The sequence below is a fragment of the Borostomias antarcticus genome, assembly GCF_949987555.1.
Source record: "Borostomias antarcticus genome assembly, chromosome: 8".
NCBI classification, from domain to species: domain Eukaryota; kingdom Metazoa; phylum Chordata; class Actinopteri; order Stomiiformes; family Stomiidae; genus Borostomias; species Borostomias antarcticus.
The window spans coordinates 13,789,865-13,802,680 of NC_140241.1; the positions used below are offsets into that span (position 1 = coordinate 13,789,865).

The 12,816-nt window shown below is 45.7% G+C and overlaps 1 protein-coding gene across 1 annotated transcript; it reads left to right on the forward strand.

Annotated features, from left to right (window-relative positions):
* Positions 1–6,159: 6,159 nt before the first annotated feature.
* LOC311312343 (m-AAA protease-interacting protein 1, mitochondrial) lies at positions 6,160–12,315 on the forward strand. Its single transcript, XM_084442270.1, has 5 exons — positions 6,160–6,594; positions 7,390–7,461; positions 7,555–7,681; positions 8,266–8,410; positions 12,176–12,315. The coding sequence occupies exons 1-5, from the start codon at positions 6,184–6,186 to the stop codon at positions 12,258–12,260; spliced, it is 840 nt and encodes a 279-aa protein (XP_084298396.1). The 5' UTR covers positions 6,160–6,183; the 3' UTR covers positions 12,261–12,315.
* Positions 12,316–12,816: the final 501 nt, after the last annotated feature.

Sequence of the window (12,816 nt, forward strand, 5' to 3'; positions counted from 1 at the left end):
CAGCTCAACCAGACACACATCCCTGTGTGAGGAGCAGGGGGCAGAGCACCATCACAGCTCAACCAGATACACATCCCTGTGTGAGGAGCAGGGGGCAGAGCACCATCACAGCTCAACCAGATACACATCCCTGTGTGAGGAGCAGGGGGCAGAGCACCATCACAGCTCAACCAGATACACATCCCTGTGTGAGGAGCAGGGGGCAGAGCACCATCACAGCTCAACCAGATACACATCCCTGTGTGAGGAGCAGGGGGCAGAGCACCATCACAGCTCAACCAGATACACATCCCTGTGTGAGGAGCAGGGGGCAGAGCACCATCACAGCTCAACCAGAAACACATTCCTGTGTGAGGAGCAGGGGGCAGAGCACCATCACAGCTCAACCAGATACACATCCCTGTGTGAGGAGCAGGGGGCAGAGCACCATCACAGCTCAACCAGATACACATCCCTGTGTGAGGAGCAGGGGGCAGAGCACCATCACAGCTCAACCAGATACACATCCCTGTGTGAGGAGCAGGGGGCAGAGCACCATCACAGCTCAACCAGAAACACATCCCTGTGTGAGGAGCAGGGGGCAGAGCACCATCACAGCTCAACCAGAAACACATCCCTGTGTGAGGAGCAGGGGGCAGAGCACCATCACAGCTCAACCAGATACACATCCCTGTGTGAGGAGCAGGGGGCAGAGCACCATCACAGCTCAACCAGATACACATCCCTGCTGGCTTTTCACTCTCATGTTTTCATTATGTTTCTTTCAGTTTGCTATACATTTTATTGTGCCATAATTAGTAACAGTTTTTTTAAGGACAACTAAAGCTATGACTTGACTGAATGATCCTCTTAGCGTATCTCTACACACCTAAGCATGCCCATTGTGAATGTGCTTAAAACAGAATATTCATCCTGGCTGAGAATAGACTCATGTAAAATCATTTGAAATGGCAACAAGCTGTAGGATTTCACCCAAACCAGCTGAAACATGCCATGTGAGAAATGAGCAAGGTGGCCATCTTACAGAAGGTGTAGAAGTGGGATAAATTTAATTAGAGCTTCAAATATTCATTTGGCAAATATATCAAGGTTTGAGACACAGGGCCAGGAATGGCGGCAGGCCTGGCTGACGGAGAATGACAGTAATCCATGCAAACCAGCCCACATTTATAGACTGTATTCAGAACCCTCTCTGATGTGTGTGCGCGTGTGTGTGTGTGTGTGTGGGTGTGCCACGGCGGTGTTTGGGTACAGATACACTCACATGTTACTGGGCAGGAAAAAAAATCTCAATATGTCTTCCAGACTGGGATTTCTAAAATGCCCAATTGATTGAGGTTAATTGCTGTCTCCTGGATCCAAAAAGATTTATATATATATATATATATATTCTCATTTGTGGAGTAGGCTATGGATAAATATAATATAATATAATATATATTGTTAAAATATTATTTACAAATATACAATTTAAACATAAAAACAGCCAGTTTACAAACAATACAAAATCGAATTAAACTGATTCCAAAAATATTCATCAAATATTTTCAAGTGTGTAGAGACAGGCCTAGTTCAAAGCACATAAGACTACTAGGAAATTGTGCTCCTGAGCTACCTGGTGAACTCACGTCCGGTTCCTAGCGGCAGCTGTACATGACTGTCGTATATCACTACCCGGCACACGGAGACAGGTGAGGGTGCACTGGAGAAGCTCCTCCACTTCCTGTGACAGCGAGTGAAGGTGGCCTACTTTCTGGCGGTGTCACATCTGCCGCTCTGCGCTGATCTAATCAGCAGAACGGGGGCCGGAGTCGAGCGCTCGGCTCCTCTCCTCCCAAGCCCTGAACACAGAGAGCACGTGAACGAGGGAGAGAGGGGAAGACGTTGCCTGACACACACACACACACACACACACACACACACACACACACACAACACGGTGAATGAGAATCTCGCTCGCACCAAAACCCCCAACAGCAGATTACATCAGACATCTACCTCTCTCTCTCTCTCTCTCTCTCACGTGCGCACACTCTGCCCACCGCAGCCGTGTAGCAACACCGCGTGCCGAGCTAACAGCAGCACCAGAGAGAGAGAGAGAGAGAGAGAGAGAGCAGAGAGAGCAGAGAGAGCAGAGATAGATCAGAGAGAGAAAGTAGAGAGAGAGCAGAGTTCCACTGACACTCAGGTCTCTGACATACGAAGTCTAGGGTTAGCATGAGCGCTAATAGCTAAATGGGTTCAAGCGGCAAAGACAACAAAGTGTAGCCGCCGCTGACCTACATAGCAGGAAGCCACGAGGCGCGCTCGCTCCGCCCGTCACGCCGGGGCCGCCGGGCCCTCAACAAAACATTTGTGGTGTTTGTGTTTTCACACAATGTGTTGAATAAATGAAATGTTCAACAGCGCAGCATCCCGGCGTCAAACCAGTCAGACGTGCTTAAGCGTGTTAACGCTGCTGGAAGCTTCAACGCTCATCTAAAACCACATCTCTGGCAGGGACATATTCCTCTGACTGCGCTGTCACTCGTCCACCATGCCGTCTCCATGCCTGCCATACAGAAGGAGTGTAGGTGTAGCCTGCCCCTCCGCACTCCTGCTCCCAGACTGGAAGAAAGGGGGGGGGGGGTCCTGGAGAGGGAGGGCTGGGGGAGGTGGGTTACTCATACCAGCCTGGTTAGTGGGGGAGGACAGGTTGGATAGATGGATGGATGGATGGGTGTGTGGGGGGGGGGATTAAAGCTTGATCTGTGCCGCAAGGCGTTTATTGCTGTGTGTGGTGGGGGGGGGCTGGTGGGAGGAGGTATTGTCTGCTGTGTCCGTGTGTAGGATTGAGCTCAAGTTTCCTTTGTGTAGCTATTTTGTTGGAGGATTGTGTTCTTTGAGAGAGTTGCACACAGGCAGACAGACAGGCAGGCAGACAGACAGGCAGACAGGAGGTGGAGAGAGCAGAGCGATGATCATGAACAAGACAGATAACAGAGAGAGAGACAGATTGTGTGTGTGTATGTGTGTGTGAGAGAGAGAGAGAGAGAGAGAGAGAGGGAGTGTGTGTGTACTGTTTGTGTGTGTGTTTGAGAGAGAGAGAGGAGAGAGATTGTGTGTGTGTGTGTGTGTGTGTGTGTGTGTTAGAGAGAGAGAGAGGGGGAGTGTGTGTGTACTGTTTGTGTGTGATTGAGAGAGAGGAGAGATAAATTGTGTGTGTGTGTGTATGTGCGCGTGTTTGTGAGAGAGAGAGAGAGAGGAGAGGAGAGAGAGGAGAGAGAGAAAGAGGGAGAGAGAGAGTGCAAAGTGAGGTGTCAGGACATGTAACCAGCCATGTAACAATTTAAAATCAATTTGCCTCCAAAGAAGGAATTGCACTCTGAAAGGCATTTCCCTAGAAACATTTAAGGACTTTCGTTCTATCTCAATCGATATCAATGACATCGTCGTTTTCCTCTGTGCCCAGTACAATCTGCCAGTGTACAGTCTTCCATAATAATACTGATGAAAACAGCAGAAAACACTTTGGACACTGGTGTCCATCGTTAGCCTCATCTCCAGGTCTGTGTCCTATAGCTAATCCTGTACAATCGATCATCTTGCTTTAATGCAGAATTTTGCAACTAGCATCTTCCGATTGGTTGCAGGCAAAACAAGAAAGGACCATCTTAACTTCTTCTTCTTAACATCCTGTATAGACGTCCTGCTTCACACTAAGATGAGTCATTCATAATAAAGCCAGGTCGTACCTTTTTAATTCCACGTCATTGGTGTCACTATCTCATTCCTCCGTCATATTTTCAAACTTGTTAAAGCACCACATGGTATATTTGCATCGGATAACCAACATATAGCAAATAATTTGCATGCCTGAAAGTACACTTGAGTAACCGTAATTACACGTGACACCAATTACTCTGTTACTTTGTATTAAATTATAATGGAAAATTCCACAAGAGAATTTGAGACTAATTGCATCTTAATTTGCATAATTTTGCATATTAATCACATCTCAGACGAATAATAAATTTCAGCAGATTTTTTAATTTATGCATAGATACAAAAACAAGTTGAAAAATAATTTGTGGGGAAAAATCAGGAACTATTACTTGTGCTAATTTCATTTATTACCTGCATCTAAGTAAACCACCTTTACTTAGACTCTTAGTAGATTAGCCCTTTAGGCGACATATTTACAATAGTTTTAGTTTAGCGGGTAAATCATAATTGATGTTGCCTAGACATCCACTTCTGGGGTTGATTTTCTGCTTTTGGCTTCATTCAAGCTCCTTCCGATGACAGTGATTCCACAAACATATTTTTTCAAACTGTTTTCTTTTTTTCCACGAAAACACACCTGTGCCTTGTTTTGTTCGCGTGGCCGTTTGCCAACAGACAGATAATATATGCAGTACCTGTAGGCCGCGGTACTTAGTCTGATACATCACACATGAGTTTGTTTCAACTCTTCTTAAGTGAGCAGTGGCAGGTCTCGTCTCTTCCAGTCAGTGCCTGTGGGCTACTATAGCCTATATTTCACTCACTCGCTTCATTTAGCATCTGTCATTTGCTCCATCGACGTAGTGAAACGTGAAACAAGTCATGATAATTGCTAAGCAAAGTTTGAGTGGGGTTTACATATTTATAATTCCTGACTCTAGATGCCCCCAAATCCAGTAGAAGAAAACCTCTCGCCAAAATGGGAATAGAAGTTAGGATAGAAATGATCATATAGGCCTAAATCAGGCGAACATAGACGGTCTGTTATCCTCACTCTCATCTGAACCGTCCGGTGCGGGTCATCCCAGTTTGTTACATCACCAGGTCATACATGCACTATTGAATGCGGCACCCTGAGTCCTGGGCAGTCAGGTTGAGTGTTTTGAATGACAGCTCTTCAACATGATGTATGATTGATGGTAAATTTCTAACCACCGGATCATTTCATTTGTGGGCAACAGTGCCTTTCAGCGGCATGTCAGGGGACGAGCACAGCCCCGGGAGGACCGCTCAGCCCGCGGCTCTTCAACAACCACAGCAGCTAGTGTAGCTTTCCAATGTGGAAAGTAGGACTATGTTTGCTCTTTCGTTCTTTCTTTCTTTCTTAAGTTCTTTGAATGACTGAAAAGTGACTAGGTCAATAAACAGTTAGGCCGATAACGGCGATAACGTCTGTCTTAACAGCGGGCTGAGTCTGCAATGAAGACAATTATTTTAATATTCTGCACCATTCAGCTCATAGATGTAAACGCAACCTCAACTAACATGTAGGCTATAATTACTACAGTAATCGGATCGCACACATTTCAATAATCATACTGCGCTAGCAATTATGTAGCCTATCAATAAAGTGAGTTCCAGAACTTTGGGGGGCGTGGCTAAGCAGCTGGGTTTCTGCTTGTGTTCACGCGGGGGAATATTATCCAGCGTGAATACAATCATTCGCCTGAGCACTTAAAGGAAAACGAATTATCAGTCGTGCGCAAATCCTCTGACCTGTAATCACCAAGAACAGTGGGCATTTAATGATTCTTTGGTCTACTGATCAAATGTCTGATTTTGGGACTGATGTTGCGCACCTGTGCAGGGAGTTGCGAAAAACAACAACAAAGCTTTTCTAAAACATTCGGCCCATTGCTGGAGGAATGTTTACTTCAACTACTGCGCGCGTCTCTCTCTCTTTCTCTCTCTCACACACGCACGCACGCACGTACACACACGCACGTACACACACGCGCACACACGCGCACACACACACACACACACACACACACACACACACACACACACACACACACACACGAACTAGTATGGCCTGGTCAAAGAATTAGGCTAGAGCGCCTGTGACGACGCTATCTGTAACGGACGCGATTTTACATGACAAATTATCATATTCAACCATGCATGGTGTATTCTGAATAATATCCAAAGTTAATGACATCGCACTCAAGTGTCCACGTTTTGCCTGGAAAGAAAATTTAGTCTCGAGATGCGCGACCCCTAGTGCGTCAACTGACTCATACATGGAGCCCGAGCGCCCTCTGCTGGATCTGGCAGGTAAACGCCCAACACCAGTTGCCCATAAGGATTATGGGTACAGCATGGGATAGTTACGTAAGGTTGCCGGTTAGGCTCAGTGCATCTTGCGCTCTGGTAAAATCCAAAATGAAATAATATTGCGGCTTGCTGTCCTAGAGCATGCTGGGCGTGATGCGGCGGATGAGCAGGGTTGCTGCTTCGAGCCGTGATCTCTGCGGCCTGGCGGCGCGGAACCCGCTGCGCCCTTGGAAGATGCGCTCCGCCCCGAAGGAGCCGCAGCACCGTCCCTGGGCATGTATGTACAGTGTGTGCTGTACACGGCCCCTCGACAGAGATACGACCTACTTGGCCTGCAACTTGCAGCGGAGTGCGTTGTTCGCTCGTCAGAAATACAGACGCTACTGCACCAGCGACAACGAGCCGAACCGCACCGACGGACATCCGGCCATTTCCGTGGTCGGCATCCCGGACCCAATCACGTGGATCAGGAACACGGTCCTCATCTATTTAATAGAACTGTGTTTTGAACTGCGCCTGAACACTGTGGAATTTGACGATGGAGTGAAGCAGGTAACATATGGAGTGTCCTTATATCATTTTCATAATAAAATAAAACCAGCTCCAGCTGTCAGGTCCTGTCTGTTCAGTCATTATTCACTGCTGAGGTTCTAATCTAGTTAGTAGTCTAGCCTAGTTGGTTATAATCTAGTTAGTAGTCTAGTCTAATCTAGTTAGTAGTCTAGCCTAGTTGGTTCTAATCTAGTTAGTAGTCTAGCCTAGTTGGTTCTAATCTAGTTAGTAGTCCAGCCTAGTTGGTTCTAATCTGGTTAGTAGACTAGCCTAGTTGGTTCTAATCTAGTTAGTAGTCTAGTCTAATCTAGTTAGTAGTCTAGCCTAGTTGGTTCTAATCTAGTTAGTAGTCTAGTCTAATCTAGTTAGTAGTCCAGGGCTGAGTTTCCCAGAGGCATCGTAGCGCTACGTTCATCGTAGCGCTATGATGAACGCCATAGCTTACGATGAACGTAGCGCTACGATGCCTCTGGGAAACTCAGCCCAGCCTAGTTGGTTCTAATCTAGTTAGTAGTCTAGTCTAATCTAGTTAGTAGTCCAGCCTAGTTGGTTCTAATCTAGTTAGTAGTCTAGCCTAGTTGGTTCTAATCTAGTTATTAGTCTAGTCTAATCTAGTTATTAGTCTAGTCTAATCTAGTTAGTAGTCTAGCCTAGTTGGTTCTAATCTAGTTAGTAGTCTAGTCTAATCTAGTTAGTAGTCTAGTCTAATCTAGTTAGTAGTCTATCCTAGTTGGGCCACAGGCGGATGGCTGGCTGAAACGCCCCTAACCTGACTGACTAGTAGTGCTCCTCTAGGCTCTGGTACACATCTCCGGCATGATGTCCACTGGAAACTTTGAGGAGCTGAGGGCTGTGGTGTCCAGTGAGGTACGCTCGCTCACATCACATCAGAGATCAACTCTCTTTATATCCATGCTCCCCTATTAAAACATAATTTAGTGAAGCAGGTTTTTATTTCAGATGGTGGACTACATTGAGAAGTGGTGCAGGTCCCTGAGCGTGGTCCAGAGAGGGCAGCTGTCCGTCTCCCCAGACGATATCCTGTTCCTGCTGCCGGAGGACGTGTCTGTGGTGCAGGACCAGCGGGGTACTGATGACTCCTCATCACCACCGCGTGTGTGTGTGTGTGCGTGTACACTCAGAATAATTGTGCATTTATATGTAAGTGTGTGTATCTTTGTAAGTGTGTGTATCTATGTAAGTGTGTGTATCTATGTAAAGGCCTGAGCAGACTACACAATTTTTGGGTGTCACAAAGAGGACAGTAGGCATATGGGCTGTCCATCCTTCAAGGAGAATTGAGAACTTGAGTTAACGGATGTGTTAACATGTAAAGAACACTGTCATCCTATTGGTCAGTGTTAAGGTACGTCATAGGCATGGTGGCAGGAGATGTCAGACTAGGCAGGAAAATACAAACAATTCTGACATGCTAGACTTTATGTCGGGGTGTTGTAGTGCGTCCTAGACACCAAATCACTGATCTTCTATTATGTCACACTACACAGCTTTTCGTTGTCCCCGACATTCAAAATCCGGCCCGACACTGGACACAAAAATCGGCATACAATCGGGCTGGATTTGTGTAGTTTGAACAGGCCAAAGTGTTTGCATCTATATAAGTGTGTGTCTACAGTATGTAAGTGTGTGTGTCAACTCATCTCTGCCCAGGTAGGAAGTTCTGCTTGGTGGTGATCCGGTTCTGGCTCCTGTCGTGTGCGGAGGGGCCCGAGGACCCAGAGGCCACCAGGATCTTCAAAGTGGCCGCCACACAGGACGACACACCACACAGGAAAATAGTGACCGCTGTGTATGAGTAAGCCAGCCAGCACGTCCAGATCAACACTCATTCACATTCAGCCATCCAAATATACAGGCTTCAAAACATCTAAATATACAGGCTTTTTAGTACCAAAACATCTCTGAAGGCTACTAAGAGAAATGTTCTCTATTTCTCTAAATGTATTTAATATGTTTTCTCCAGTACCCACTGGCGTCCCAGAGGCCCCTGCACCCCCCCAGAGCTCAGGAGGCCCCACTAGATTTGTTTTTCCTTGACATTTTGTAACCTCTTAGATTTCCAAAGTGGTAACAGGAATAGGATGCAGAGGGCAGCCCCCTTCCCTTATATGTTGCTAGGCACCCCGTCAAGTGTATCATTCTAATAATTATTTGCTCATCTGTGATAGGATCATGAATGCTCATTGGCAGGCTGGGCAGCGTTCAAAACAAAGCGGGAAGCATTGCTAATTTAAAGTTCAGTAGCCTACAAATAGCAGCCTATAAATTGTGTTGCCGGTAAAAACTAAAAATGAAGCGCAAATACCCAAGCGGTGCTCAGAAAAACAACGAGAGCGAAAGCCGAACAGGAGAGGGCAAAGCTACCAAAAATAAAATCATTGTTCCAACAGGCAGCAAAGGTAGACTCTACCGGTCCGGCCACCGCTAGCATTCCCCTGATCAGCTCCGACTTCAGGTAGGCAGCGGACAGACAACCCAGCCAGGCCCCCAGCCCCGTTATAGCCCAGCCAGCTACTGTAGCTCCCCACCGGGCCCGGTCACCACTAGCAACCCCCTGGTCAGCTCCGAGTCTAGGCAGACAGACATCACAGCCCCGGTACAGCCGAGCCAGCTAGCCATGCCTCACGCTTCGAGACAGGTAGAATAATAGAAAATATTATTATCCATAGAGTATCAGCACTGCTCGAGAATGAGTGATCACAGTAGGCTATAATCAGTAGGGTAGGAGTAGGCTATGGATTACATTGGAATTATTGTTTGTTCTTACAGTGGCTAGTGCATGGCCCGTGAAGTTTTGCGTGCAACAGACACGGATCTGTCTGAGTCCGCTAGTGCTTTAGCAGCCCAGTATAAAGACGACTTGTCAGCCGAGTTTCCTTTCCAGATCCTGTCCCACCGTAATGCTCCAGGCCTACTTATAAAGGAAATTGAGCGTGGAACAATCAAATACCTTGCACAAACCCTGCTCATTCAAAATCAGTCCATTTTGCCAAGTATCCCCTATGTTGCCACATCACTGAAACTGTTTTTAACAATAGCCTACCTGTGAATGTTGCCAGTGCCGAGAGATCTTTCTCAAAACTTAAATGAATAAAGACATATTTGAGGAGCACAATGTTGCAAGAGAGACTGTCTGGGTTATCATCCTTAGTATTGAGAGCCGACGCGCGTGCAGTCTAGATCGAGAGAGTGTTATACAGGACAGTCTAGATCTAAAGAGTGTTATACAGGACAGTCTAGATCTAAAGAGTGTTATACAGGACAGTCTAGATCTAGAGAGTGTTATACAGGACAGTCTAGATCTAAAGAGTGTTATACAGGACAGTCTAGATCTAAAGAGTGTTATAGCCTACAGGACTTTGCGCAGAAGAATGCCAGGAGACGCTCGTATAAAATAAGAAGCTGACTACAACACATGTAGAAAGCAGCTCGACTGCAGCCTCTGTAGCCTACAGGATATGTTTTTTTTTTTTGTAGACGTCTTTTCTTTGATACAGAATATGTTGTGTGAACCGTCCCGTTGTGTGAACTCAAATGATAGGCTATAACGAATGTTCTACAATAGCTTCCTATTATAATAGCCTAATACAGAGCCACTTGTTTGTATTTGTCAGTGATACCTGCAACAAAAAAGATTTTTTAAAGCATTAAAGGTACCCAATGCAGTTTTTGACCACTAGTATGCGCTCTAAAGCAAATTTGAGAAGGTGGTCCCGGAAATCGCGTACTACGTCATTGCGTAAATACACGGAGCACATAATAGTGACATTTCACACATCTTTGTTGTTTTCAAAACATTAGCTAAATATCATTTTGCGAAGAAATTACTAGGTAGGAAAGACATTCAAGTGATTCAACATGTTTATTAGACTACAAGGAACCATATAATCGAGGAATTTCAAAAATAAACAAAGAACGGATTGTTTTGATTCACGTTTCGTTGGGTACCTTTAAGTGGCCGCGATGTCTATCCCATGTCCCTATGTGGGAATATTGACCTGCGGGGGAGCCCCGAAAAATTGCGCAACGCCACTGCCAGTACTTAAAGGACAATGCTCGTTTTTGACAACCTGGACCTTATTTACGGCATATTATAAGACGTTTCACTCACCGAGATAACTTTGGTGTAGTTCGGAGGCATGTAGAAGAAATTTAAAATCCATCGGGGCCAGTATATCCATGTAATGGCGGTGGTCGGGGCACCGAGAATGCAGCTTCTAAAAATCTATTTTCTGCCGCGAAACAGTTGTTTTCATCAATCCGTCTTTAGACACGAAATAGCTTCCTCACTTGCTCCAGCACGCATGCGCACAGCGTGCTGGAGCAACGCTTGCGCGCTGTGCGCATGCGTGCTGGAGCAAGTGGGGAAGCTATTTCGTGTCTAAAGACGTTTCTAAAGATCATATTACAGAGGCATGTGAAAAACCACAACAGGCCTACGCTCTATGTAAGCACAACTAGCGATTCATAAAGACAGATTGATGAAAACAACCGTTTCGCGGCAGAAAATAGATTTTTAGAGCTGCATTCTCAGTGCCCCGTCCGCCGCCATTACATGGACATACTTGGCTCGCGCTGGATTTTAAATTTCTTCTACAGGCCTCCGAATTACACCAAAGTTATCTCGGTGGGTGAAACGTCTTATAATATGCCGGAAATAAGGTCCAGGTTGTCAAAAACGAGCATTGTCCTTTAATCTGCCAATTATTAATAGGACAACATATGTGATGCGTGTTTGTTTATTTTCTCTGTGTTGTTGTTTACTTTTTCTGTGTCTGTTGAATCAACAACCAGGTATTCATATGCAAGTACAAGTAAAGCGTCCAAGCGTACGCTACACCTGCATTTACAGATATAATCTTTAAAGAGATTATATATTAGTCACGCTGTTTGAGGCAGACTGCTGATTAAAGTGTAGTAGCGGTTTAGAACAGTCATTATGTAGGACACACTGAACATGAATCCTCCAAACGTTTGGTATGGATGTAGCTGATTTACAGTATACAGTATTATACAGGCCTACTACATCTGTTTCCATGGTATCAGTGTTTCTTTCATCATTGGCATGTTTATTACAATGTAATGGATGTATTATAACACAGCACTTTAGTTACTTGTGACTCTTAGATTGGCCTACAATGTTTACTTTTTTCTGTGCACTGTGCGTGCGCATGAAGGGTAGGCCTCTACATTTGTTGACACACCAAAAAAAATCATTAAATTCAAATTGATTCAACATGCAAAGTTACAGACATACAGTAAGCTAGGAGGGACAATCCCCTCCTCTGTGACTGTCTGATTGGGTGAGAAGCACAGAGACAGAGAGGGGATATAAATGCGGTTTCTTGCCCGTGGAGCAGGACGAGCTTCCTCCCCATCCTGATCAGGAATCCTGTTAGGAGTTGGACCCTCTTCATCCCTCCCCCGCCTGGGGTCTTAGACTCCTCTCTGAGCGCCCGTCATTCTCCACGCTTCCTCTGTCACACATAGAGCCCTCAGCTTGGCAGGGGGAGAGTAACCCCTCATAAACTGCTTTACTCTTTCTCTTCTCCCTACCCAGGTTCCACCGGGAGCTGACCAGAGGGGCCGGTCCTGATTGGACAGTCACCAGCATCTGGCACTGGCACTGGAACCAGGCAGAGTGATGATTGGACGAGACCAGGGACAGTTTTCAGGGGAGTACATCATCCCATTCTCAACCATTCTCTTCATTTCACTTCAGATGTATAATATCCCTCAGGGAAAACTCTACTGAAGACAATATTCAATGTTTATCAACTCGACCAGACAATATCCACAGGCCGGCGCCATCTGTCCACTAGCCAAACATAACCACAACATTCATACAGCCTAGCCAAACATAACCACAACATTCATACAGCCTAGCCAAACATAACCACAACATTCATACAGCCTAGCCAAACATAACCACAACATTCATACAGCCTAGCCAAACATAACCACAACACTCATACAGCCTAGCCAAACATAACCACAACATTCATACAGCCTAGCCAAACATAACCACAACACTCATACACCCTCCTGACCCAGCTGGCTTGGATCAAAGAAACAGACCACGTTCCAAAAGTCTGGATACTATCATCTGGTTTCTCTGGAATAACAGCCTTCAAAGACTCTAGCAAATGAAGCCTCTATGATTATTCTAAGATTATTCAGTCTGTAAGTTTCTCTTGTATC

Excerpts from the sequence above, each read along its gene's own strand:
- LOC311312343 (XM_084442270.1), top strand. The coding sequence starts at position 6,184 with ATGCTGGGCGTGATGCGGCGGATGAGCAGGGTTGCTGCTTCGAGCCGT. Across the intron at positions 6,595-7,389 it reads TTGACGATGGAGTGAAGCAG|GCTCTGGTACACATCTCCGG; the intron begins GTAACATATGGA and ends GTGCTCCTCTAG. Across the intron at positions 7,682-8,265 it reads TGTGGTGCAGGACCAGCGGG|GTAGGAAGTTCTGCTTGGTG; the intron begins GTACTGATGACT and ends ATCTCTGCCCAG.